A 25,089-nucleotide genomic window follows, 5' to 3' on the forward strand; every position below is an offset into this window, starting at 1 on the left:
CTCTTAATTCTAACACTTTCCTGTTAATTGTTTCCTCTTTCTCACGTGTCTAGCTTGCTTCGTAGATAAGGGCTTGCATGCTGTCTCCTACTCGGAATGGAAGATTCCCGAGAGCTTTTTGTATCCCCAGTGCTGAGCCTAGTGCCTGGCATATAGTAGGTGTTTAATAAATATTGACTGACTGATTAGGTGACCTCTAACCAATTTTACAGCTCTGTGAATTTAAAAATAGGACTGCATTATTTTAATTACTACAAGAGCTGCAAACTACAGCACAGTTAAATACTAGGCCCCAGAAGCTTCTCTATGCCCACACAATAGTTCTGACAAATGCTACAAGGATGGCAAACAAGCCATGATGCTATGATTCCATGCACCAAGCAAAACTTGACCGAAAGGAGTCCCTTCTGGGGAGGCAGGAGGCAAGGCCAGGATGTGCAGGCTGTCGATGCTCCCTCCCTTCAGAGACAAACATAACAAACACACTTGTGTCCATGCTCCATGGACAGGGGGGTCTGCACCTGATGATGCAAACAAGCCTTCTCACTTAGGGGCATCATCAGCGAAGGCCCAGGTTCTAGGTCTTAGAGTGTTTCTGTCACTGATACTGTTGAGATGAGCACAGGATCGTTCTGTCACCGCTCACAAGCCTTCCTGCTGCACCTTCCTTGATTTCCTCCTCAGCCTAATTACTGAATGCAAGCACTTGGCTTCTAGTCCCAGGACACCCAAAGTGAAGGAGGGAAGTCACTTATTCTCTGAGCCTCTGTTACTGCATCCATAAAATGCGGGTGCTGCCTGCACTGGCCCCATTGGGGACTTTGGGGAGGAGGGACAGTGCACTGGACACATCCGAGTGCCACACTAGGGGTATGTGACAAAATCAGGCCCCAAATGTTTGAGCCAGTGAGAAGGAGAAGATCCTCACTCAAACATCAAGAAAAACTGCTGCTTCCAGCCAGGTCTCTTCAAAGGCCATGTGTCCTTGGTGGCAGAACAAGGTCTTCAAATACCATACGCTGAAAAACAAGAGTCTAAGAAATGCACAGCAGTTTAATGAGAAATAAAACATGGATCTTAAAATTGGACTGCACTTCTCCTTAGTACTGGGGAAGGCCCACATTCAGGTGCCTTTAGGAGGTAGCAGCTCAATGCCAATTCCCATGAGCAAACATGGGTCAGTCAAAATGGAGTCAAGGGTGAAATGCAATGCATTCATGCATGCATGCATTCATTCATTCGTTCATTCACTCACTTAACAAGTATTTTCTGGGCACTTATTCTGTTCAAGGTATTAGTTTGGGTTAATCAAGCAAAATGAAATTTTCTTATTATAAAGGCCAACCAATCAATGGAAAAAAGTTAGAATAGAAGCTTTTCTTTCGAATTAAATTAAGTAATCCCAGACAATCAGGAATCAAGGACTTACATAATTTTCTCAAATTAAATGACAATTCTCCCTCTAATAGAATAAAAAACAAGTTTAGAACATTCTAATCCCAAGGTAGGTCATCTAGACCTAATTAACACTCCCTGAGAGCCGTTAAAAATAATTAACAAGTCAAGGAGAATATTCGAAACGTGGGGAATTTTACCACAGAAAACAAACAGAATCAAGATTCAGCACAATCTCAGCAGAGAATCCTAAATTCAGAGCACTAAGACTTCCCAAAGTACCCAAACCAGCTGCTGCCCTCCCTGTTCAGACGGTGACAACCAGGAGGGGGAAGGCCCCAGTGCCAAGCTGGCCTCCGGAAGCCCTCAACTCCCTCCATTTCTTCATCTGTCAATCAAGGAGAGTAAGACAATAAGAGCCCCTCCCTCTCAAGGTTGTGAGTGAGGATCTAAAGAGATCACAACTGTAAAGTGCTTAGCACATTGCCAGCATGGGAAAAAATGTATATGAGGATGATGATGATGACGACCTGTAACTGACTTGCTAAACCACCTCCACAAGCAAATCGGCTCTCACTACTGGGCTCCCTGCAGAACCAACAAAAAGGCAAGGACAAACGTCCCCAAGAGCAGAAGGAGATAGTCTAGAAACACTGACAGTCAGCCAGGTGACTTTCACCAGGGACGTCTGCCCCTAGAGCAGCTGAAGTGAGGCAGGTCCTGAACTGACAACTGAGAGTAGGACAATGTCCATCACTTGTGAGTTGGCGGCACAGTGGGTACTGAACCAGATTTAGGAGTCAGGAAGACCTGAGCTCAAATCCTCTCTGAGACACCTCACTGGACTCCTCACACAGGACAATCCATCTCCAAACGGAGCCTCTTCCCTGGTCATCCCCCTACACTGGAACTCTCCCCGCTCCTGGCTTCCTTCAAGTCCCCCCTAAAATCCTCCCAATCCCCATTCCTGTTAATGCCTTCCCTCTGTTGGTTCACTCTAATTTTCCTGTCTGTGTCTCCCCTATTAGCATGGGAGCACCTTTCCTTTGAAGCAGGGACTGCCATTTACCATTTTTTGCATTCTCAGCACCACAAGGCACAGTGGCAGGGACCTGCGAATAAATGTTTGTAGACTGACTCTTCAACCCTGGGCAAGTCACTTAACTAACTCTCTTATCCTGTTTCTTCTTCTGCAAAATAACAGCACCTACCTCACAGGGCTGCTGGGGAAGCCAACGTGATCATCTACGTCAAGCACTCTGCAAACCTCAGCAAGATGCCACCCAAGTGTTAAGCATTTCCACTTCACCTCTCTGATGGATTAAATAGGTTTCCATGGGTTGCCCTCAGAAGCTTCCCATCATCTCTTTGTAGCACTGCTTCTTTGGGAAATGGTGTTCTGTGGGATTTGGGGAGAGGGAAAGGCCAAGGCAGTGGGGATGCCTGTGTCTTCATCACAGCAGGAAAGAGGAAAGAATCATGGGGAGGAGAAAGCAGGAAACTTGAGGACACCCTCAAAGTGCCCGTTGGATGGCAAAGCCAGGTGGGTGACCATCTAAGAAGCAGGTAAAGAGAAGAGCCCTGCCCAACTAACTCCAAGATGGTAAGTGACGGCTCCCCATCCTCTCCTCCCTTGCCAACCAAGACACCCCAAATCCCCTCAGAGCAGCAGAGCTGTAGTGGATCTGATTGACCAAACTTCCCCATGGGGGGAGGGCACACACAGCCACCCACCAACCCCACTCCGCAAGTGAGAACCCAGAATTATTGCTTTGCTGGGACCCTCAGACTCATCCCTAATTCACGATGGTGGCATGGCAGGCCCCTCTGGGCTCCTCGCCCTGCAGTGGACAAGGCTGCTCATACAACTCACTGGCCCACCTCTACCTTATCTCACCTAGAACTGGGTCTCTACTTCACAGCTACCTCCACTGAAGTCATCCTCCCTGCCAATCAAGCTCCCAAGTTTCCAGCTCCCCCGTGTAGTAGAATGGAAGGTCCTTGAGAGGCAGCTCTTATTTGCTTGTATCCATCTCTCCTGTATAGCCTGTCTCTTTATCTGTTCATCCTTCTGTCTATCTCTATCTCTCCTTACTGACAACCCTTTCCATTTCATTTGATTCCAACCATCCCTGACCACTGACCAGCTGATACACATTAAGGAATCCTGGGCCTTGCCAACAACCAGAAAAGTCATTTAACTCCTTCCTGCCTCAGTTTCCTCAACTGTAAAATGAGCTGGAGAAGGAAATGGCAAACCACTCCAGGATCTTTGCCAAGAAAATCCCAAATGGGATCATGGAGAGTGGGACATGACTGAAAAGACTGAATAACAACAGAAGGATCTTGAGGAGTCTGGGATCCATGGTTCAGCTCAGTCTCCTTCAGTCTGAGACTTAATACCTCAATGAGGTTCATCTTCTCTTGGAAGCACTGGCTCATACCCACCCTTCTCCTCCAAAAAAGCTCAACAATCCTGAAAAGCCAGACTCAAGTCAGGAGGAGATAGGAGGCCTGAAACAGTAAAAACCCCTCCCTGCCAGGGCTGTTCAGAGGATCGGAGGCAGTAATTTCTATAAAGTGGAGGAGGTGCCCTTCTACCCCACTAAGCCTGACCTCACACTGACAAAGACAAGGCTTATCAGCATAACAACTGGTCTTTGTACAGGGCTCTAAAGTTTACAAAGTGCTTTACAAATCCTATGACACTGGATTACTCTCCCCATTTTAGAGCTAAGGACACTGAAGGCCAGGATCACCAAGCAGGTGAAGGATGGGAGACCAGACATGACTCCAAGCCCTGGCTCTGGGTACTGGCCAAGCTGCATTAGCCTACTTACCTTGTCAGAAAACTCTTGTTCCTGCATTTTAACGGTAAATTCCTACGTACACATGCACCATACTTAAACTGTGCTATATCCGCACAGTGCCATGGCCTCACCTGGTAGAAAACTGAATGAGCGCATTCTGGAGCGTCTGCCTGATTTCGAGGAGAAAAGATTCATCATCGCTTAATGTGTAATACCAATACTGGACGTAATCCCTCAAGGAAAACTGTATAACCTGGAAATGTCAGGGGAAAAGCACAGAATGCCTGTTAGGAAGAAGAGCCACATCAAACAGAAACCCAACCCCAATTCCCAAGCCCCATGGGGAGTCAGCAGCCAGGTAAGTCTCACTGCCACAATGGTGGCGCTGGCAGATGGCCCTGAAGGACACTCACCCCCCAGTGCCACTCAGCCCCACTGTGCCCAAGCTCCAGACTGCTTCTTGAAGATGGCAGGTCCTTCCCTGACCAAGTTCTGATAAACATGGAGGGTTCTCATGAGAAATGACTTTGCTAACAGTGGTACTCCACTGGTCTGGTGATCTCCCTGCAAAGCCTGGGCCATCAAGGGGACAGCTGCCAGCTTCCTGAGCTTCCACTAGCTGGGGCATCTTGGTTTGGTACTTTAATCCATTAATGTTTAACTCCAACTAACTTTGACACTATTTCTCACGTAGTCAAAATTTAGTATAAAGCTAATAATGAAAGCGTAATCAGCCCTACAGTCATCTAAAATAGAATCATAAATTCTACTTAAAATCTACAAAGACTGGATCATTCAGACAATGGTGAAGCTAAAGGAAGACAACCTTTAGGAGGTTCACTTTAAAAAAAATTGCAAATTTTGTAAAGATATTAAATGGCATTAGAAAAAGTCAATAAGGGAGAGCAAGGTGGAATGATGCCCCAAGTTATCAGACTGTGTACATACACCCTCTGATGAAGCAGCGCCACACTTAGGTCTGTTTCCTAAGGTGATCAGTGAAAAAGGAAAGAACCTCTATGTGCGAAACTCTTTATAGCTGCTCTCTCTCTGTGGTGGCAAAGAACTGGAAAGTGGAGGGATGCCCATCAGCTGGGGAATGGCCAAACAGGTTGTGTGTGACTGTGATGGAAGAGATGATGAGCAGGAAACAATGCAGAATGAAATGAGCAGAACCAAAAGAATGCTGTATACAGTAACAACAATACTGTTCAGAGAATAACTGTAAAGGGCTAAACTATTCTGAGTTTTCTAAATATTCAATCCACTACAAAGGACCTATGAAAGAAGATGCTATCCACCTCCAGAGAAAGAACTGATAAAGAAAAGTATGATAGTATGGTTTTGCATGTGCATACACACATGTATATTTGTATGCACATATATGTACGTGTATGTGTATGTGTGTATATGTATACACACACATACATATATATCTGTGTCAAATGGTGGTCTTATCTAGTGCAGGGTGGAGAGGAAGGAAGAGAGGGAAACAGTTTAGGACTTAAAATGAAACCAAAAAACCAAATCAAATTAAATTTTAAAAGAAGTCAATATATTTTTACTGTATTATGTCCTAGAGAAGACTACTAAATTTGTCCGTCCACCAAAAGAGGCACATTTTGAATCATCATAAGTCATTATGCACTCTGCTCAGCACAATATAGGTGCTGAAGGAACAAGAACTTCCTCTCCCCCTCCCTAGCAGCCTAGAGGAAGGAGAGTTGGCCAAGCAGTGAGAGCCATTCCCCTCAGAGCCCACCAGGATTTCCCCTTCCTTCCAGCCTTTATGCCAGTGTTCCAGCTGCAGTCCAGTCTCCCTCCTATAGGTGGAAGCCCAACTCTTAGCTGCACTTCCCTATGTGTGGTGGGGATCTTTCAGCCTCACCAGCTACTGAGCAGAAATGTCCATTCCTCAAATCACCAACTTGAATCCTTCCCCTCTGAGGGAAGTCAGCTGTGCATTACTATCTGCCCTCAGGCAAACCCCTCTAGAGCCCTAGGCACTGCCACTAGCTCTACCCCTGCACTTTCCAGACTGCCCAGCTTGATCATGTTCCCCAAGCCCTGCCCCCACAGCTGGGCCTTGTCAGACTCCTGGCAGCTGGAGGCTAAGAGCTGCCGGAGAGAGGGTCTTTCTTGGAGGCCCATGGCTGAACTCTGTCTTCTGCAGTTAGAAAGGTCACGTAGAAAGCGCCGGTCTGTCTCCCTTTTCCATTTGTAGTCCTGAACCTGATAATCAGCACAGTACTTCTGCACATGGTAAACACTGGATACATTTCTTTCTCATTCATTTATTTATTTCTCTTGCCCTACCAGCGGCACCTGATATGAAGGTAAGCACTGAGCCTAGGAGGTTTACACACCACCATCTAGAGGGGACCTCCCCAACTGCTTAGGTAGTAGCTCTGCCCAAGGACTGGAGACAGGACTGCAGTCTATCAAATAATCGATAATGTCACAGCAATAATGAAGAGCTTTCCTTAGTAGTCCTGAAAAGAAACCCATCCAGCACACAAGACATACAATGCTCTGCTCTCTCGGGACACTCACCTGCTGGAGAGGCTCATCAATGATATTGGCACCCGTCAATCTCCGATCAATCTTAATCATTCGAGCTTCCCGTCTCATTTCTTCTAAGCACTAGAAGAGAAGCCATCACACGTTACCAGGGATTGTCAATTCAACATAAATCCCCTTATCGTGTGGCCCATCCTAGCCAACCTGTCATTCTGGAATCCTCTTCAATTGGGAATTTTTAAAAAACTGAGCATTTTATAGAAAGCAAATAGTTTCCTAAAAATCCTACTAAATCTCTGTTATGCTCTAATGCAGGGGTGGGGAACCTGCGGCCTCAAGGCCACATGTGGCCCTCTAAGTTCTGAAGTGGCCTCAAGGTGGCAGGTTCCCTACCCCCACTCTTATGCATAGGTTCCCAAAATGGGTGATAACATCCCCTGGGCAGGAGGGGTGGGAGGCAGTAATAGCTTGAAATGAGGCAAATTTAAAAAAAAAAAAACTGCTAACAAGTTAAAGAAAGTAGATTTCCAGGGGGCAGCGAGTAATTTTTTTTTTTTAACAGGGGTGGTACGTCAAGTAAGTTTGGAAACCTCTGCAGTATGACTTAAATTCTGATCACAGCACTACATAACAATAATCACTAATTCTGATCATTTCACAAAATCAATGACTAGGAAAGTACTGTATCATTATGCTAAAAAAACAAATTATTTTTCATAAGGAACTTAAGAAAAAAAAAGGGGAAGGGATTCAATTCCATATATTCCAAGTATAACTGGCATCTCTATTTCAAACTGCTCTCACTGACATTTATTCCATGCCACCAAATGGGTTCATTATATAAATGGATTTTTCCTTTTGTTGTCTTTTTTGGCAATTTCAAGACAAATTTAAATAACCAATCTACTCTGAACTATCCCATAATATGGATAGCATTATGTTCAACGAAGTTAATAATGAGCCACAGACAAACAGGTGAAACTGGAAATGACTAAATGAGGGGACCAGAAAGTCATGATCTAACAGGTTTATGAAAAACTTAAAGAGAGGAGGTTTCTAATTCAACATCTCAGGGATCTGCCTTTGGCCCTGTACTGTTTAATCTTTTCATCAAGGGCAAGAATAAGGACAGAAATGGTAGGCTGATTGAGAAGGATAATTACGATGTTGTAAGAACAAAGTCAGGATCCCAGAAGGTCTCACTCAGCAAGCTAGGAAATATGGTCATATCAAAAAAAAGAGAATTTCACAGGGATAAATATAAAGTCCTACACTTGGGTTAAAAACAACAACTCCCCGAGCAGGGATGCAGACGTAAAGTTGGAGCGAGCTCAAACCAAGCCATTTGAATACGCTTTTATCCTGTGCTCGTTCTGTGCCAGCTTCTCTGCTGGAGGCTGGGGATGTGAAGACAAAAATGAAACCACCGCCTGCCATCAAGGCCCTTGCATTCTTCTGGGGTGGTGGGGGGGGGGGAACAACCCATACCAAGGGAAGCTAATGCAATATACATGGAAACTAACATGGAGGGGATGTTAGGTACTGATAACTCCTGGGCACAATCATGAAAGATGCCCTGGAGGAGGGGAAGTATGCCAAATGTGAAGGATCCTAGATGGACAAGAAGTCAGTGAATCTGTGAGACAGCAGGTAGACGGTGACACCTATATGTGAATCCAGAGCAGCTTCTGCAGTAGGAGGGTGGTGTGGTTGGATCTGGGTGTGTGCACCATCACTAATACAACGGTGGGAAGAAGCTGGATGCAGGCGGGCTTGCCCCAGCTGTGCCAGTGGAAGGAAGGGCACAGGAAGGAGGGGTATCATAGAGGAAGAGTCAGCAAGACATCAGTGAGTAGACAAAGGAGGGAAGGAGAAAGCACACACCAGATTCTCTGTGCTAAACCCTGGGGATGTGTGTTCGTCTTTCACTGCCAGAGAAGACCATGCTATCAAAGAAATAATGATATGACTTGCACTTGACTTTGTTTCGAGAGAGGGAGGGCTGTGCAGGTCACCAGCCTCACTTCTCCTCCAAAGCCATCTGAATCCAGTGACCAGATATTCACCAGGATCACTGGAGATGACCCAGGATGAGGCAACTGGGGTTAAAGTGACTTGCCCAAGGTCACACAGCTAGTGAGTGTCAAGTGTCTGAGGTGAGATTTGAACTCAGGTTTTCCTGACTCCTGCACTGCAGCTCTATCCACTGCACCACCTAACTGCCCCAAACCCTGGGGATAAGAGAGTGAAGGAAGCACCAAGGGCCTAAGAACCTGAGGGCCTCAAAGGCTATAATGGGTCCCCTCCCAAAACAAGAATGTATCTTAGGAGGCATCAGAAGAAGGTCCCTGCAGCACAACAGGAAGACTCTGTTCAGCTCTGGAAGAACATGGAGAAGGTGGAGGTCCTAGTTTGGGTCAATCAAGTAACCAGAAGAGGGTCCCAAGGAGAAACAGGGAAGAGCCCTGAGATTGAGCCCTGGAAGGATCCATTGGAAGAAGTGCAGATGTTAATCCTAGAGAAGCAAAGACCCAGGGGAGACATGAGAGTGGCCTTCAACTACTGGAAAAGTTGCCAGGGCCCATGCTCGACCTAGGAACAATGAGTCTAAGGTGGAGAGATTAAGATTTCACTTGGACAACCGAAGTATTCCAAAGGGCTGCCACGAGCAGGTCAAGGTGGAGGCTGCAGAAAACATGACGGGGCACTATACTTTTTTAAAAAACTTCCACTTAACAACGTCTAGCCTTATGTGGCACCTAAAGTTGGCTAAGAACATAACATAACTCTATCTGATCATCAATAATCTTGTGAATAATGTTCTTACTCCTTGAAAATGGAGCATTTCATTCAAAACCAAGAATTAGAACTTTTACAACAAAAAATGCACAATCTTTGTTGAAGTTACCAATCATGATCAAATGCAACTTGCAAGTAAAGCATCTCTCTTCTGCTGCTCTGAACATACATCACTGTGAATATTGTGTGAACAGTAAGGTCAACTGGTCAGAACAATTAGAAATCCTCACCTCAAGACACAATTCTAGGAATTATGTAGCTAATTCTAGGAAAAGGGGCCAGGGCTTGGCACGTACCTCACATCACCATCACCATCATCACAAACACCATCATCACCATTATACTAAGAGCAGCTCTTGTTCCCAGACAGATGAATGACTCCTGTACAGCCCATCAAGGAGCTTACCTTAGGAATCCCTGTGGAGGCTGGAGGAAGGAAGGAGTGCTCACACTGCTCCAGGTATTTCTCAGAATTGGTTTTTCCAAACAAGAGAGTGACCACAAAACCCCTATAGGAAAAAAAGCATGAAGTTAAAGTTCCATAAACCATATTCCACCATTTAAAGAGCACATCCATGATAAAGTATATTCGGGGCGGGGAAGAGGGGTGCCAAGGGGCCAGATACACATGGCAAAGGTAGTTAGCTGGAGGGATTTAGAAAGTATTTTCTAACACTGAACAATGCCATACACACACTAACAGCACTCACCGAACTCTGCAGAATTTTAAATGACAAGTATTAGAGCTTCAGAATTCCATTTTGACAAATTTGTTTCTCACAAGCAAAAAATATCCCCAAAGTTGTTCCATAAAACAACAATGAATTTAAAAAAAAAAAGAAACTCTCAGGACATCCACTTGTTTCTTAAGCCTTAAAGTTATTAGAAAGTTATCCATGAGGTTATGAAACAAATTTCCCTTTTCTCCCAGAGCAGTAAGTACATTTCTGTATACTATTTTGCAAGCGCTGTATAAACATTTACTCCCTCCCCATATACCCGACCAGTAATGAAGTTTGAAAATACTTCCCCTCAAATGCTAAACATTTTGGAGGAGTTAAAAATCAAAGTACAAAAGCAAACTGACTTAGCCAGGGTCAAGGTCCTTTGAGGGACTAGCCCTAAATACCTGAACACTTCACCACCACTGCCCATGGCTCAGAAAACCTAGAAGAGAAATAACTGCTATCTCATGCCACAAGAGATAAATGCCTACTATGCTCTTACCATGATTAAAACAATGAAAATAATTTTTTAATCATATTTTTCTTGAGGCTGGAATTTTTCATACAATGACGGTTGGTGGTAGTGGGAGGTGATGGTGACGATGATGACAGCAACAGCTAACATTTCTATAGAACTTTAAGTATGTAAAGCACTTTAAAAATATTCTCATTTTATCTTCAACAACCCTAAGTGAAATAGGTGCTCTTCTCATCACCAATTCAGAGATGTGGAAACTGAGTCAGAGATTATATGACTTGCCCAGAGTCACCCAGCTCATCTCTGTCTAAGGCTGATTTGAATTCACTCACTCCATCAACAGCCAATGACTTGCCTAAAATCACAAAAGTAAAGCAGACCTGGAACAGACTGGCTTCCTAATGGCCTGCCCTCGTGACTCTGACTTTAGAGGGGTGCTCAAAAAGTTAAAATTAGCTCTGTTAACAGGCCAATAAACGTTTACATAAAAATACAAAGTGTAAAAAGAAGCAAAATTATCTTTACTTGCATTAAAACCAACCATCACAGAAAATCCAACCCCAACAGTATTTACAAATTCCTTTTCCCATTTCAGAAAATCTCCAAATAATGCAGACATTTGGTGCTAAGAAGCTGAAGCTCTATTTAAAACAAAGTGAAGGAGGCTTCTCATTTGAGATCTGCAATTTGTTTAAGTGGGCAAATCGAATAAAAAAGCAAAAAAGTTTTGTAAGAAGAAAGTCTGTTCTCATCCCAACTTGTTCCTGTGTATTAATCAGAAATAAGCACTTGCAAAGCAAAGAGAAGATAAAAAGAACAGCTAAAGCAGTCCAGTTTCCTGGGGCCCTGCCATGGGTGGCACCCCAAACCTTTCACCCCTCCTTCCAAGCTTCCACTTTTTTCCCCAGGCTGATTTCCCATCACCCCCTGACTCACGGTCCTACTAACTATCCCCCGTACTTGGTATCCCCTCGTCACTCCACTCCCCACATTGGCCCCACCTAGAAGAATTCCTCTCAAGGAGCAGCACAGCTACATCCATGCGGTGCTGTCAGGGATCCCGTCACCTTGCCCTTTACATATTCTCTCGACTCATTCAGGTGCAAGGAGACGAGACTACAACTTCTGGAGGAACTGTCCTTTCTAGCTCTGTATCCTCAGCACACTGCCAGGCACAAGTGAGCCATTGAGGTTTGTGCTGGGGTTTCTTCTACGTGTATTTATTCATTTTACTTTTAGTTTATGGAATAAAACAAGCATTTCATTAACATAACATTTCATAAACATAACATTAACATTTCATAAAAAGACAATCGCACATGAAGCTACAAACCCACTATGCACAACCTGCTATACCTTTTAGATATACAACAAAGTTATCACAGAAACTTCTTTTTTTTGTTCTTTCCTCCCTTCCCCACCACAGAGATGGCTCCCGTTAGACAGACAGCCAGACAGGGAGACATTTCTTGGCTCTGCTCACTTTGCTCTTCACTATTTCATGAAAGTCTTTCCATGTTTTTCCAAGATCACTGAGCTCCTCATTTCTTCTGGCACAGTAGTATTCCATCACAATCATACACCACAACTTACCCAGCCATTCCCCAACTGATGGGCATTCCTATAATTTCCACTTCTTTGCCACCACAAAGAGAGCTGCTATAAACATTTTAGAACAGGTAGGTTATTTTCTTTTTTCCCTAATCATCTTTGGAAATAGACCTAGGAATGGAATTGTTGGGTCAAAAGGTATATACAGGCAATTTAATAAGCCTTTGGCCTAGCTGCAGATTGTTCTCCAGAATGGCTGCATCCGTTCACATTTCCACCAACAATGAATCAGCATCCCAATTCTTCCACTTGTAAAGACAACCCATGATGGCTGCCAGCAAAGGTTCTTAGATCTGCTCTACTAAGAAAGATAGTTGTTTAAAGGGTCAACAACCTTTTATAATTACATTCACTAGTTCAGGGGAAAAGTGAGCACCCTGAACTTCAGAGAAAACACAGAGAAAATATAAGCAGAGAAATAAAGACAACAGACCAGGATCTACTTCCTGAATCACAGCAGTATTGCTGTACACTTTACAGATCCAGAGAGTCATTACCTCTGAGCACTCGGGGTAGGGAGGTGAGGGGGTCTGACAGCTACTCAGAGTCTCCACCAGGAAATCAAACAGTCCTCATAAGCAAGCCCCCAAAGCAAAATACCAACTCAGAGTATACACTTCTCAGAGCCAGAAGGCATCACAACCCTCAGTGCCTAATCAACTTAGTACCAAAAGGTGTGATAGCCTTCCTATAAGCAAGCCTCCCCTAAGCAAGCTTCCCTTAATGGGCTCCACATGAGGCTAGATCTTAAACCCCATTAACATTCCCTCCAACATTTGTCACCTTCTCCTTCAATCATTTTAGAACGGACTGTTGAATCCCACTGAATTTAAAGACAGGTGCTACCCAGAAACATGGTTTAAATAAACTACTGTCCACAACTGCAGTCATTCACCCACAAGGAGTGACACAGCTGCCTATTCCTTAGAAGTAGTGTGGGGTTAACTGGGGAGAGCCTCCCAGGCCCATGGATGAACCATGCTCTGTCTCAGGGCCTGCCCCTGGTCTCTCTGGCACAGGCCTCCAAAGCCCTGGACATCGCAAAGGCCAGAAGGATGGCACAGGCAGAGGGTAGATTTGGGTTGCTTAACTATATCTATTCATTTGTGAGGGGAGGGGGGGGTCTAATAAAAGGAGAGGAGGCTAGTAATAGTGACACCAATAAACAGAGGCAATTTTTAACACTGGTTTTTTCTTAAAATTTAAGTCCCAAATTCTCTTCCTCCCCCCCTCCTTGAGATGGTAAGCAATTTGACAGAGGTTACACCTGTGCAATCTGCAAATCTTATTTATGTATATAAATTATATATTATATGTTAAATATCATATATAATATTTATATATTACATTCATATATACTTAGATCTTATTTATACATTAGTCATGTTGTGAAAGGAAACACAGAACAAAAGGGGAAAAAAATGAAAAACCGTAAAAATAGCATGCTTTGATCTGCATTCTGACTCCCTGAGTTCTCCCTCTGGAGGCAGATGGCATTTTTCCTCCTGAGTCCTTCTCAATAGTCTTGGATCATTATACTGCTGAGAAGAGCTAAGTCATTCATGCTAATCATAGTGCAGTATTACTGTGACTGTGTACAGTGTGTTCTGGTTCTGCTCACTTCAGTTTGCATCAGTTCAGATGAGTCTTTCCAGGTTTTTCTGGAATCACTCAGCTCACCTTTTCTTACAGCACAATAGTAATTCCATCATAGTCAAATATCACTTGTTCAGTCATTCCCCAATTGATGGGCATCCCCTGAGTTTCCAATTCTTTGTGACCACAAAGAGGTGCTATCAGTGTTTTTGTATAAATAGGTTCTTTTTCCTTTTATTTTTTAATCTCTTTGGGATACAGACAGAGCAGTGGTATTGCTGGATCAAAGGGTACACAGAGTTTTATAGCCATCTGGCCATAGTTCCAAACTGCTCTCCAGAATGGTTGAGTCAGTTCACCACTCCACTAACGCTGTATTTGTTGTTGCTGAGTCCTTTTTCAGTTGTATCTGATTCTTCATGACCCCATTTGGCTTTTCCTTGGTAGAGACACTGGAGTGAGTTTGCCATTTCCTTCTCCAGATCATTTTCCAGATGAGGAAACTGAGGCAAACAGGGTTAAGTTACTTGCCCAGGATCACAAAGCTAGTAAATGTCTGAGGCTGGATCTGAACTCAGGTCCTCCTGACTACAAGCCCAGCATTCTATCCAATGTACCACCTAACTGCCCAAAACAGTGTATTAGTGTTCCAATTTTCCCACATTCCCTCCAACATTTGTCATTTTCCTCTTCTGTCATATAAGCCAATCTGATAGGTGTGAGGTGGTATGTGAGTTTGTTTTAATTTGCATTTCTCTAATTGATAGTGATTTAGAACATTTTTCATATGAGTATTTAACTTAGATTTCTTCATCTGAAAACTGTCTGGTCCTTTGATCATTTATCAATAGGGAAATGACTTGTATTCTTGTAAATTTTACTCAATTTTCTATGTAGTTGAGAAATGAGGCCTTCATCAGGGACACTTGTCATATGAAATTTTTCCAACTTTCTGCTTTCCTTATAATGTGGGGTGAATTGTTTTTGTTTGTACAAAACCCTTTATTCAAAAAATGGATAAAATGTATCTATTTTACATCTCATAATGTTTTCTATCTCATTTGGTCCACAAAAACATTTTCAAATGGCCAGAACAGAAGGAAGCACAGACAAGTGAACTATTTTGAAAACAACGTGTGAAATATACTATATACCTTTTTTTAAAAGCAAAGTAAGGTGAAAAGGAGAATCATGATGCGGATCTGAAAATGTTCTTTATTTTGGTGTTTAAGTTCAAAATAAAATAAAATTAAAATAATGCTAAGTCACATTTGGGATGTGATGAGATTTACTACCATAGCTAATATTTGCGAACCACTTCATAGTACACAATGTCACACCCTTAACAGTTAATGATTCCTCGCTTTGTAAATAGAGAATAAAAGAGAGAGAACCTTTGATTCATCTTACTGTGCAGTTCATACCAATGAATAATTTCCAAGGGCTTACATTTTAGGCACTTAAATGAAACTGTACCTTAAAATAACCTAATTAAATATTCAAAAGAAGAATCCTAACTCCTTAGGGTGCTAAATCCTGACCTCCCTGAGCCTCAGTTTATCCTCACTGGTTCTTAAAATGGGGATAACAACCATTACACCTCCCACCACACAGGGCATGTCAGAGGAAAGCCTCACCTTTACATGAAGGACTCTCTGAGTGCAGTTCCTCCCTGGGGAAGGAAGATTCAAGTACAAATGTGTCATTTTCTGAGTCCTCATTTTTGTAAAGTTCCCACATGTAACCCTTCTGAAATTTTCACTGTAGGTCAACATTTCCAATATCCTTAGAAATTCGTAGTCTCATTCAATAAGTTAGCTGTTAAGTACCTCCAAAGATAATAAAATGCTCAAAATAAAGGAAAATGGGAGCTCAAAGAACGGACATTTGAAATATTTTATTAATAGCATTTCTGTCAAATTATAAACATTTTCTAAAATGTATCAAAGCAACATCAGCAGAGAACAAGACTTGAAAGTCCTCTGGGAACCCCCTGTGAGACCTTGGCTAGATCAGTCCCCATCTCCCTTCCCCTGTGGCCTCAATTTCATCAAAATGTAACATGAAGAGAATGAACTGGATGCCCTGTGAGGTCCATCTTTAAATCTTGCATTCCATGAAAAAGGAAAACAATACTTAAAGAAAGCTTATTGAAGTCAATGTTACTTACAGAAGCAACAATCAATCAATCAAAAACCATCTGTTAAATGCCAACTATGGGCCAGGCAAACAAAAGATTACACCCCCTCCCCTCAAAAATGTCAGCCTGTCTCTTTGATTTAGTCTATTAACCTAGTAATAATTTACTATGTGCAAGGCACCATGCTAAATATTCTACAAATGTAATCTCGTTTGATCTCATAAAAACCCTGAAAGGCAGATGCTATTATTCTCATCCTCATTTTTCAGATAAGGACACTAAGGCAAGCAGAGGTTAAGTAATCTGGCTCAGAGACACACAGTGAGTAATGGAGGAAGGATTTGAAATCAGGTCCTTCTGACTCCAGGTCAGTGTTGTAACCACTGTGCCATCTGCTGCCTCTGTTAATTAATATTTTCTTAATAGTATTAAGAAAAGAGGTGGGAGTAGTTCTACAAAAAGCTAGGGTTAATTTAAATCATTCTCACTTCTATTCACTCAACCTCCATTCACTATGGCAAACACACACACACACACACACACACACACACACACACACACACACACACACACATATTCTAAACCTAAGGAAAAAGGAAACAGGGAAAGAAGGAGGGTGAGAATCCATCAGAATATGGTCTACTTTGATTATTCCATGATAACCAGCCTTTTTTCTCAGGGAGGGGAGGGCAGGGCAGCTCCTTAAAGCCATCTCGGCTCCCTTTTTTAAGCCACATCTGCAGTTGTGGTAGAAGGTCTGGGGGTGGAGGCTACTGAGTCAACAACTACAATTAGATGTGGAGATTATCTGTGGATTTCATCTCCCCAAGCTATTTATCCCTGACCTCACTGACTCAGATGGATGATCGAGAACTGCCTGTGTATTTTAGTTTGACCCGGTTAGGGGAGTATATTAATGTGCATACCTCATACATTAATATAACTTGAATTAAGTAAGCATCATCTTCTAAAAACAATTAAATACACCTCTAGCTGGGGAAATCTTGGGAACACAGTGATCTTAAAAAGAACCTAATTAAGTTGTGTGCACTGACATTTAAGTTATTATTCTGAGAACAGTGAAACTACAGGGCCATTGTGTTGCTGGAAAACACAACAGAAGTCAGGCAAAACTAGACACCATAACCTCTAACCAGTACTGAGGTCCCCTGGCAAAAGAAAACCAGATTTCTTTCCAAGAGTATCCTTTCTACCAAAAGAAAAGGAATTCACTTTGAATACAGATGGGCCAGGGCAGGTAGGCAAGCGAGTGACACAGGTGTTTTTATACAGGAGAAATTTAAATACTCTTATTTCCAAAAGAAAAATCCATCCATCTCTCTCAGAATTTAGAGTTGTGTTTTTGGTTTGATAATACCAGTTGACAAATGTGAGATTCAAAGGACACATTTTAAAAATACTTGACAGATGACACAATGCACACAGTTATCCTGGGGCAGAGAAAACCAAGCAGTTATAGAAAAGCCATAGACGACTAAACCCCAGGCCCCATGGGATGTCACAATAAGCCACAGGCAGGCCACAGTTGCCATCGCTAGAGGGCCCATTCGGATGAAGAGGTTTCTGGGTTGCCCCTATCACAACCACAGGGCCTCTGCCAACCTGGACACCTGCAAGGCTGGAGCTGTCCAGGGCAGAAGTTTTCTTCCCTCCCTCAGGGTGGGCTTTGGAGACCACACAAGGCGCTCTCTTTCCTAACAACAACCACAGACATCAAAAATGTCCCTTGGAGATTTGCCAAGTACTGATTTACACTCACAAGCTCCTCAGAGCCTCAGGACAGTCCAGGGAAGCAGCTACAGCCATTATTCCCATTTTAAAATGAAGAACAGGGCTCCCTCCAAGAGGCTGAGTGACTTGCCAGGGTTTCAAACCAAGGTACTCTGGGATCCCAAGTCCACTACACCATCTGTAAGCTAAACTATAATTTTGATAGGTTCTTAATGGAAATGCCAAAAGCCATTATCACATAATAAGAAAATCAGGTTTCATCCACACTTGAGGAGAAATCCCCTCTTATGCATTCCTACTAGCCACAAAAGCAGGTGTTTCCAGATTTACTTTTCCACAAGGAAATGGAAACATCCACACTGGAAAAATAAACATTCTCACTACAAATATGCAGTAGGCAATATGGGAACCAGCACCAAAAAAGGTTAGCTGGTGTTCTCCCTCAGGGATTTGGAAGACCTAGCCAACAGGGCCCAAGTCCTGCTAGACTTTCCTGGACTGACCTCCCCAGAACAAACCCAGCTCAAGGCTCAGAGTGGGGCTCCTCATCTCTTTGCCTCAGCATTTCATGAAGAGCCTCTCACTGAAAAGCGGAGTGCACTGGGGTCCACATCAATGGCATCTGGACCCCCAACCTATCCCGATGAGGAAATCTTTGCTCCTTAGAGGAGGGAAAAAGGAAGGCCAAAGACATGGAGCCAGACTCTTAGAAGAGGGAAGGGGCAAGTAAGACATCAGCAGCTCCCTCACCTGAAAGGCAAGGAAACTGAGGCCCCAAAAGTTATGCAACTAGGCCAAAGCAAAGTAACACAGGTGAGGTAAAGCCAGATAACCCATACAATGTAACTCACATCAATTTTAACGTTATCAGACTGAGTAACTGAACACCCAGGTAACTCAAGAAACAGAGTAGAGCACAGGACCAGCAATAAGGAAGGCCAGACTGACAGTGTGGTGACCCTGGGCAAGTCTTTTAGCCACTCTACTTTAGTTTCCTTCCAGAACTGTTCTGAGAATAAAGAAAGGTATTTGTGAAATGTTTCACAAACCTTAAAGTATTCCATAAATATTATTTCAAGACAAAACACACTGTTACAAAAATAAACCAATTTGACTCCAAGATAAGATGGTGATTATTGTTATTAATGTAAATTCTTAAGCTTTCAAAAGCTGGCCATCAGTTCCCAGCCTGAAAGGGCATTTCTGTTCCCAACGCAAACTCAGACATCCCTCAGCGCTCTAACATCCTCTGATGCTCTCCTTCTAACACCTGACACCTTCCTTATCCTTTCTATGCTCTGGGAAAGTGGATCTTTTTCTTCAACCAAAACATTACAAATGATCATTTCTCAGTGTTGCTTATGAAGAATGAAGGACATGCTTAATGAGAATGATAAAAGGCAGACACGTGTACTTACCCGCCCACAAAGCAGAGGACGTAAAATGCAAAGTAAAAGATAGCAAAGGGTCCAAACGTTACAAGGAAAAGCACAACGCCAAGGCTTCCCCATCCCCATATGGAAAGGCTGGCCTGAAATGAAACAAAATGCAAAACATGAATGACAACAGCATGATTGCATGTGAATCTCAGGGACAACTACAGGTACAGAAGCTAAAGAGAAGCAGGTGCGCTTCCCAGGCTCCTTTTGGAGCAGGAAGGATATAGAAGGTGTTTAATAAATGCCAGCTAACTAACTGGAAGGGGACGAGGCCACGGGTGTGAAGCTGTGTCTTTATGTTTAGAACAGGAACAGATGTTCAAAGTCAGTGAAAGTCATTTTGTAGATGAGGAAACTAGCCCAGAGAGGTCGGGTAACTTGCCAAAGGTCACCCAGACAGTAAGTGAGGAGATCTGGGCCAGGGTCATCTGACTCCATGCTTCCCCAAGCCAAGAGCCCTGAGTGTCAGGGGCCCTGGAGCCCAAATCCAGCCCTTGGGTGATCCATCACAAGCCTCCGCTGCACCAAGGCCTACAACCGCCAGTGTGTCAATGAGTGCTTACCAGTTTATATGGCACCTAACTACTGTGTGCCAGACATAGTGATAAGCCCTTTACAATCATCTCACCTGATCCTATGAAGAGCTGTGATCATTATCCCTATTTTACAGTTGGGGAAATTGAGGCCAAGAAGAGTTAAGTGACTTACCCAAGGTCACACAGCCAGTTAAGTATCTCACCTGATGTCAAGCCCAGCTTTCTAGCCTAAGCATCCCCTACCAGCCTCAAAAGATTTAAAAATGCATATAAAACACCTGAAAGAAACAAGAGCCTACATAAATGTTAGGCTTTTATATTGGGGAAAAGGAGATGGAGGAAATATGAATTCATTTTAAATCTTGCATTCTTTGGAAAGTGCATATAAAACTTCTGAAATACTAGCACACATGGATCAGTAAAGTGTGCTTAACTGGACTTAGGGCAAACTTCACAAGATTTTTAATAAGATTAGTGCTACTAAGAATAAAACCTACAGTCAGAAGTTACTTTAGAAATTAAAAGGGTAATAATGTCACTTCAGAAACCACTGTATTTCCCTCCTATTTGAGCCCTAACCAATCTCCCTGAGAGAGGACAGAAATAGTTTCAGTTTAATTTCAATTTAAAATATAACACCCTTTGTTTAGCATAAGGTATTTTACCATGACTTCATACATTTATTTTCCCCTAAAACACTGTTTTTGTTCATTTGCAATTTTTTTCTAACTTTTTCAATCCAAAGGAAAGTCACTAAGAGGACAATATATTCCTTCCAGATGTCAGCTTTAAAAACTTTCAAATTTTTAGTTAGAAAAAAATTTTGACAGAAAATATTGGTTCTATATGCATACTATGAGCAATTAAGTTTACTTATCCATGACTCTCCTCTCTGAAATCCTGCAGATGCAAAGCCAAACAAAAACCCTAAAGTCTTACTTTTGGTTGTCACAGACCTGGGGAGTCTGAGGAAGCCACGTGTAGCCCGACACAGACGCTGACATCGATCAACTGCTTCAAAAAAACTTAAGCTACCTCTCTTAAAGATGTTACTAAATTGTACTGGGCAGGGTTTTAATGCTCCACCCTATGTGACCTACAAACCAGCCTGGCTCACAGGCTCCCTCCTAGAGAAGGCTTTTCCCATCTGCTCCACACTGACTTACCCAGCTCTCTTCTATTCTCTCTCCCCCAATCTGTCCCTCCCTCCTTCTGTCTCTGTCTCTGTTTCTCTATCCACCCCTCCCCCTCCCCATCTCTCTCCCTCTCCACCCCCATTTCCATACATTTCATTTATTTATGGATCTCCACTCTCTTAGGCTCCAAAAAACCCCAGGGCGCCTCTGTAGATTAGGGATTACTAAATCCAGAGCTTTCCAGCACACAGTAGGCACTGCATACAGGTCAGAAATGGAGAGGAGGAGCTGCACAGGCACCGGCAGGCAGAGGGACCCCACAAGTCGTCTGTCAGAGGGCCTGCTCTGACTCTTGCTTCTTCTGCTCCCTCCTCCTCCTGCCTCCACTCAGCTCCCTCTCTGGCTGCTGCTCCCTCCTCCAGGAAGTCCTCTCCGATCCCTCCCCCAAAACCACATTGTCCAACGTCTCAATTTCTTAGGCCACTTCATATGGCATCCAACTTATTTTTGACTATCACATAAACTGCTTCAGGGAAGGGCATAAGCACCTACTATGTGCTGAGAACACAGAGAGCCTAAGCCATGTTGACCTAGCTTCGGTGCCTTGTACAAGACCTAGCTGCTGCTGCTCAGCTCATTTTCAAAGGAAACGGAAATGCCACCCCTCAAGGCTACAGAAAGTCTCCACTGAGCTTACTGGTTTGAGGGGCTAAAAAAGGGCCAGAAATGAAGACAGGCCTGGAACCAATGAATAAGCCCCATTTGGGAGTCAGGCAGTCACTCAATGAGCACTAATTATTCACTGTCTATGTGCCAGAACAAAACAAGACAAGACAATGGTAGGCCAGGTAGGACAAGACGCAGAGATAGAGATACAGAAAAAGAGACGTGTATATACATGGCAGAGACATAGAGCAGACAGACCGCAGATGTGAGAGGGGAGAGAAGGAGATGGGAGGAGTAAGAGGGGAGATAGTAGATGGAAGGTCATGTGGGGAGGCCAGGGGCAGAGAGAGCAGGAGGTGGGGGGAGAAGGAGAAGGCACAGAGAGCTGCCTCTGGAGACCAAGGACCCGGGTTCAAATCCCAGCTCCACCATTCCCTCTCCAGCTTGCAATTGAGGATCCCTGGGGCTAAGCTGGGTATATTTGAGGTGGAAACTGTATGAAACAAAGTAAATATTTATGACGATAAGAAAAGAGAGATGAAGCAGAGCTCTAAAGACTAACTAATAGGCAGCTGGGTGGCATAGTGGAGAGAGCTTGGGGCCAAGAGTCAGGAAGACTCCTTTTCCTGACTTAAATCTGGCCTCAGACATTTATTAGGAAGTCACTTCACTGTCTGCTTCAGTTTCCTAACCTAGAAAATGAACTGGAGAAGGAGACAGCACACTCAGCCCAAGCAGGGTTACCCAGCATAGGGCAAAGCTGGAAAAAACAGACTAAACAACAAGAGGACACTAGTAATGGCGATAACTAACGTTTACGCAGCTTTCTGAAAAGCCATTCTACTGGTGTGATCCTCAAAGCAACACAGTGAGGAAAGTGACTTTATTCCCATTTTCTGAGTAAGTAAAATTGAGGCTTGGAGAGGTTTGAGTGGTTTGCCTCCCAGCCTGAGTAAGTAATACAAACTCTTTCTGACTCTAACCAAGGAACTCAACCCACTTTCCACATGTGAAACCCTTACTTATTAAGACCCCAATAATGGTGCATGAAAATGCCGCCTTTCTAAATTTTTGTTTTCATAAAATGAGGTTTTTCAAGAGAACACCCTCCTCTTTCCCCAGGCCCAACTCTGAACTCTCAGACCTTTGTCTTTCTCTACCACGTGACGGCAGCCTCCTCACCTGGGAATTCACTCTAGCCCTGGACAGCAGGGGCTGCCTCGGCCTGAGCCCAGCTCAGCCCAGGGGGGCCTCAATAACTGCCTCTGGGGGAGCCTGCCTATCTCCTCACTTATCTTGTCCACTTCCAGCCCAAGGTCCTGTTCCTGCAAACAGGAATTGAGCAACTCGGCTTGGCACCCAGGGTCAATGACCTTGTCTCCATCCTCCCCAAGCTAAGAGCTGAAGCGCCTCCTCCTGTCATCCACAAGCCCTCCCTAGCACCTGCCCCCAGCCCTGCCCACATAGCATCCTCCCCAGACACACCTTGTTTCCCAGGGTCACTTCCAGGCTCTCCTTCTGGCTCCATCACTCAGAAACCCCTACACTTAACCATAATTTTCTACCCAATCCCAAGGCTGATGACTGTAGTATTCCATCCCCCAATCATCCATCCTCTTTTCTCAATGAGGTTGGCACCAGACCCGCCATCTTTTTCCACCCCAAACCCTGCCCTTAGACCAGGAGCTCTAATATCCACATGGACACTCCTTCAAACTACTGACCCTCCCTTTACCTCCGCATCCTTCACTCTATCTCAGCCATGCATCAAGATGGCAAGATGAGGTGGCTCACCATTACCCACAGATCACAGTGAAATAGTAAGAGCTAACATTTCCGTAGTGTTCACTGTGTGTCATGCTCAGAGCTACGCACTTTGAATTATTATCGCCTCTGACCCTCACCATAACCCTGACAGGTAGGTGCTATTACCATGCCCATCTTACAGATGAAGAAACTGAAGCAAACAGGGTTAAGTGACTTGCCCAGGGTCACACAGTTAGTAAGTGTCTGAGGCTGGATCTGAACTCAGGAACATTAGTTTTCCTGAGTCCAGGTCTGGTGACTGATGCACCATGGCGCCCCCTAGCAGCCCTGTTCATCAACTGGAATGCTCCACAAACAACAGACTGCATCATCAAGTGTCTGTGGGATGATGCAGCTGATGCACTGTAGCAGGACTGCTGGCCAAGCGTGGGATGGGCCAGCTCTTCTCTAAGGCCCCCGACAAACAGAGATGCTCTGGTTTGATGACTGGAGTTTAAATCACAGTTCCATCAAGCCACATTTGCAATACCCTGTTCAGTTCTGGGTGAGACAATTTAGGAAAGACATGGACAACTGAGGGGTGGAGAGGACCAAAGAGACGTCCAGATGAAGGCAGGGTCGGATGACGTCTGCTGGAAGAAAGACACAGAGAGGACCCTATGAGCTGTCCTCAAGGGTCGAAGAACTGTGGAAGTGTGAAAGAATTATCAGTCTTGCTGTTTGACCAAAAAGGGCAGAATCAGGAGAAATGGATAAAAGTTGCAAAGAGTCAAATTTGCAGTGAACATCAGGAAACAATTCTTAATCACTAGTAAAAGGGGCTGCCTTAGAAAGGTGAGTCTTTAGCTCACCAGAAATCTTCATGCCTGGACAGGAGGAGCCCTTAGACATGCTACAGTGGACATTCTTCCCTTCAAATATGGGCAGGGCCTGCCAACCATGACATTCAGTGACTGTGATATCGCACCCATATGCCTTGAATAAATCACTTCACTTCTCTGAGCCTGGGTTTTTTAGTCCATAAAATGAGGGGGTTCAACCAGATCAACTCTATAGTACCCTTTACCTCAAATCTATCAAACTATGGACTTCACTATACCTTATAATAGCAACTTTACTATCCCTACACAAAAGAATGATGTTTTTTAAAAACTGCCTAAATTTTCAGAGGAAAAAAACCGAAGCTATCAATAATCATGTGAAAATAAAATGCTCTAAATCACTATTGATAAGAAAAATGCAAATTAAAACAACTCTGAGGTACCACCTCACACCTATCAAATTTAATAAGATGACAAAATGAGGAAAATGACAAGTGCTGTAGGAAAACAGGTACACTAATGCACTGTTGGTGGAGTTGTGAACTAGTGCAATCATTCTGAAAATCAACTGGAACTATGCCCAAAAAGTTATTAAAATGTACATTCTAGCAAACCAGTAGTAGGTCTATAGTAGACCTAGAAATCAAACATAGAAGAAAAGAACCCTTATGTACAAAAGTAGTTATATCAGCTCTTCTTGGAAACTGAGGAAATGCTCATCAACTGGGGAATGGCTGAACAACTTGTGCTATATGGATGTGATGAAATATGGAAAGGAGAGGAGATACAGGGGAATGGACTGAGGGGCCTGTTCTAGGGATAGGAGGGATTTGTTCATGGTTTTAAGTGATAATGAAGGTGCTGGTAGATAAGTTGAGGTTGCAAATGAAAAGAAAGG

General features: G+C 43.6%; 1 protein-coding gene across 4 annotated transcripts in view; it reads right to left on the reverse strand.

Annotated features, from left to right (window-relative positions):
• The window catches only part of SNX13 (sorting nexin 13), a 122,735-nt gene that overhangs the window by 72,197 nt on the left and 25,449 nt on the right, over positions 1-25,089 (reverse strand). For all 4 annotated transcript variants that reach the window (XR_011976501.1, XM_072650837.1, XM_072650838.1 and 1 more), the window contains exons 2-5: positions 19,245-19,357; positions 9,931-10,033; positions 6,759-6,848; positions 4,337-4,458 (exon numbers count right to left, since the gene is read on the reverse strand). Coding sequence is in view for 3 of the 4 variants with exons in the window: in XM_072650837.1 (XP_072506938.1) it covers positions 4,337-4,458; positions 6,759-6,848; positions 9,931-10,033; positions 19,245-19,357 (428 nt within the window). In the remaining variant the exon portion in view is untranslated. The remainder of the gene's footprint in view (positions 1-4,336; positions 4,459-6,758; positions 6,849-9,930; positions 10,034-19,244; positions 19,358-25,089) is intronic.

This window comes from Notamacropus eugenii, chromosome 3, assembly GCF_028372415.1.
Source record: "Notamacropus eugenii isolate mMacEug1 chromosome 3, mMacEug1.pri_v2, whole genome shotgun sequence".
Classification (NCBI taxonomy): domain Eukaryota; kingdom Metazoa; phylum Chordata; class Mammalia; order Diprotodontia; family Macropodidae; genus Notamacropus; species Notamacropus eugenii.